At 36.2% G+C, this 3,461-nt stretch overlaps 1 protein-coding gene across 1 annotated transcript; it reads right to left on the bottom strand.

Moving 5' to 3' along the window:
• Positions 1-1,175: 1,175 nt before the first annotated feature.
• LOC133674702 (uncharacterized) lies at positions 1,176-2,390 on the bottom strand. Its single transcript, XM_062095913.1, has one exon. It carries the CDS (start codon positions 2,364-2,366, stop codon positions 1,176-1,178), a length of 1,191 nt encoding a protein of 396 aa, XP_061951897.1. The 5' UTR covers positions 2,367-2,390.
• Between the last annotated feature and the right edge of the window lie 1,071 nt (positions 2,391-3,461).

Raw genomic sequence — 3,461 nt, 5'->3', positions numbered from 1 at the left:
CAATGACACATTCTCTAGGTGATACCTAATGGCCTCTCACAAGTTCATTAGAGGTTGATCTCAAATCCTCTATTCTTCACTGTAGTTTCAGATTGGCACATTCTTGATCAGGTGATTTCGAAGGGCCTCTCACCAATGGTTGATCTCAGATGTTCTATTCTCTAGTATAGTCTCAAACTGACGCATTATCCAGGTGATGCCTAAGTTTCTCTCACCCATTCGTTAGGGATGATCTTAGATCTCCCACTATTAGAAAACAATCACTCTTTAATGAGGGCCTCTCATGTCTTATGTCATCTTAGGAAGGTCATATACCTCTCACACTTTTTTGACCACTCTTTAGTGGAGGGCTTTCATGCCCCATGTTATCATAGGGATGTCATATACCTTCCATGTTCTAGTACAACCACTCTCTAAGGGATGAACTTGATTTTCTTAATGTAATAAAACCACCTTCCAAGTCCTTCGTTTCATTGATAAATTCACATCCCAAACAACGGTTTAAAGTGTTTATTTTACTTACAAAGTATTAGCATTTATATATCATTAATATTTACAATGTAATAGATGCTTATTTGTAATGTTTTCATAACTATTAAGTTTTCATGAAAACATGTTTAGTATAATAATATATACAATTATATGAAAGTTTATTAGAGAAGTTAAAGATAAAATATACTTAAATTAATTTTATCAAATTAGTGAATACTTTAGCCACCTCTACTAATTAACTCATAACTATCTAAATTTGTTATTTAACTAAGTAGCTAATAAATGACGCAGCTAAAGAAGATGTAAATGAGTTCAAATAAAATAATCAATTTCTCATACTTTCCTAATTCCTTTTGCATCAATGAAATTATAAAATTTTCATATACATGAGATTTATATTAAATAAGCAAATCAAACAAATGAGATTATAAAATATCAAACAAACCAAACCTAGTTCGTATAAATAAATTAACAAATCAATCAAGCAAACCAAATGAGATTTATATATTTAAATAAAAGAATTAAACTTCATAAATTATTATCTATATTGTGAAGGGTTGAAATACAAAAGGGCAACGCATGACTGGAGAAGAGTACTGACATTCACTATCATATGAACTTGCAACACAAGGCATAGAACTAACGCATGCCGCCTGAGAACTGTCATCAAGTCTTGAAGATGATCATGACAAGGTAAGGCCGGAGGAGAAGGCAATGCCGGCCATATTCAGACCCCTCATCTTGCAATCAGGCAGAGGGAGCCAAGCCCAAAGACTCCTCCCCATATCATAAGATAGCCAAATTATGTCCCATAAGCCATCATAGTTAGACAGCAAAACAGCCCTAATAATCCCATCTCGTCTTTCTAAGAATCCTCTCATAGCTCGATATGGTTTCAGAATCTGCTCCTTTATCTTGCAGGGAACCTTTGAGATATACTCCCAGTTATGCCAGCTTCCATTCAAGCGCAAGCCCCCCCATAATTCTATGTCATTTAGCATCCTCACTCCTGTATTCCCGTCATCATCACCACCGCCGCTGGATTTTATGACCAGCATGCTCCCGTCACCGTACACCTGTAACAGGTTCAGTCCATCGCTCGGTCTCCGATTGAATCTCGGCCGTAGAACAATTGGTGCATAATTATTATGAGCATCAGGCTCCAATCCAACGGCTGTCACCATGCTTTCATATGGTCCGTCGATCACATTGAGAAATACGTGGTCTTCCTCTTTCTGACAGACACGTGGCATTCCGGCAAGACCTTCCCTTGCTTCAGAGGACTGCCAGGTGTCAGTTTGCGAGGAGTACACAAACAAAACCGGGGAGTTGCGCACCAAATCCACAAAAAGAAACTGAAAGTGATCGGACCCGGTGATAACCAATTTCATTCCGGATCTTCGCCAGGAAGACGTGCCACGTGGACCAAGTGGGCTTGGAGGGATTGTTTTCACAGCTTTAGTAACCAAATTAAGGGCAATAACTTCCCCGCGAGTGTTAGAAACAAAAAGAAAGACGTTGCAACTAGCCGTCAGAAAATAGATATCATCACCTGGACGGATTATGGGTTTCAATAAACTGTTAATCTGAAAGCTGAACCAGCGATTAGACTGGTCGTTGAAGCCATGAAGCAAGGCGTCACGGTTCCACCTCTTCTTGTAGACGAAGAGCCATGCGGTGGACCTCGCCTGAGAGTTATACGCACGTACAAAATACTTATCGGAGATTACATCGGCAACGAATCTGTTGAGTGACTTTAGACAAATGATTTCGGGTAAGGCTAGATGGAGGAGTATGTTCTGGATGATCTCTGAAGGAAGGAGGCAAAATCCAATGGTATTTGTTGAAGAACTGTCATGATTAGTGTCCATCATCAGCCAGAGGCTATTTGCTACCAGTTCCTGAGACTCTAGCGGTGATTTCTATAATTCCAGTGCTGATGGATTGCTCTTCTTATACAGAGACGGTGTAGCTGGTCTCTTGCGAGGGCTCGACCTACAAGCTACTTGGAAGTTAGTGATGCTTTCGTTATTAGTTAATAAGATTGTAGCGTGTGAGTGTACGAATGATATAAGCGATGCAAGCATGGATGACAGAGCATCGCATGCGAATCGATAGCCATATGTATGGACGGTGAGTGAAATGGGACACGTTGTCTATAATAATATATCTGTCTTCTGGAGAGGTGCAATATATAAAATAAATAAAGGTCAGATCATACTGTTATATAGACACACACACTAGCTTGAATTAATTTTTTTTTTAATTTTAAAAAATTTGAGTATGAAGTTTTTTTTTTTTGATGGTATCATTAAATTTAATGGGTCTAAAAATAACTTGGATGATCAGTAAAAATATGACATAATTTTTTTAAAAAAATTGAGACGATAATTTTTTTATATTGAGACAATGCCGGATTAAATCGACCCTGGTCGCTTTGCGACCTGGATTATGGACTTCAATAGGTTTAATAATTTTGTTATTTTTATAAATTAGTTTTATTTAATTTTATAATAATATTATATGCTTTCAAAATCGAGCATCAACCTCAAAAAAGACATTTATTTGAAATTGTGATAACCTTATAGAAAGTAAAAAAAAAATAATCATAAGTCTTATTTCTCAATCAATCCAATATTGAATAAGAGTGAAATAAAAAAAAATAGAAAAATCAAAGGACCAGAAATTAAAAAAATCAAGTTTGATGGGTAAACCTACTAAACTCATGAATTTGGGTAACCCGGGTCAACATGTCAAAGCCGCAAACTGAGTAATAGACTCCATTGGGATTAACAACCAGTTTTTTTTTAACTATCATTTATTTAATTATATGATAACAAATATAGAAGATCGCAAAATCGAGCGTCAAACTAATAATGTGACTTTTTTAATACTATAATAACCTTATAGAAAATAAAACGAAATAAATTATGAAACTTAATTCTCAATCAGCCTAATATTAAAGGATA

The sequence above is a fragment of the Populus nigra genome, chromosome 15, assembly GCF_951802175.1.
Source record: "Populus nigra chromosome 15, ddPopNigr1.1, whole genome shotgun sequence".
NCBI lineage: Eukaryota > Viridiplantae > Streptophyta > Magnoliopsida > Malpighiales > Salicaceae > Populus > Populus nigra.
The sequence above is the reverse complement of the archived record's forward strand: the minus strand, read 5'-3'. Positions and strand labels throughout refer to the sequence as shown.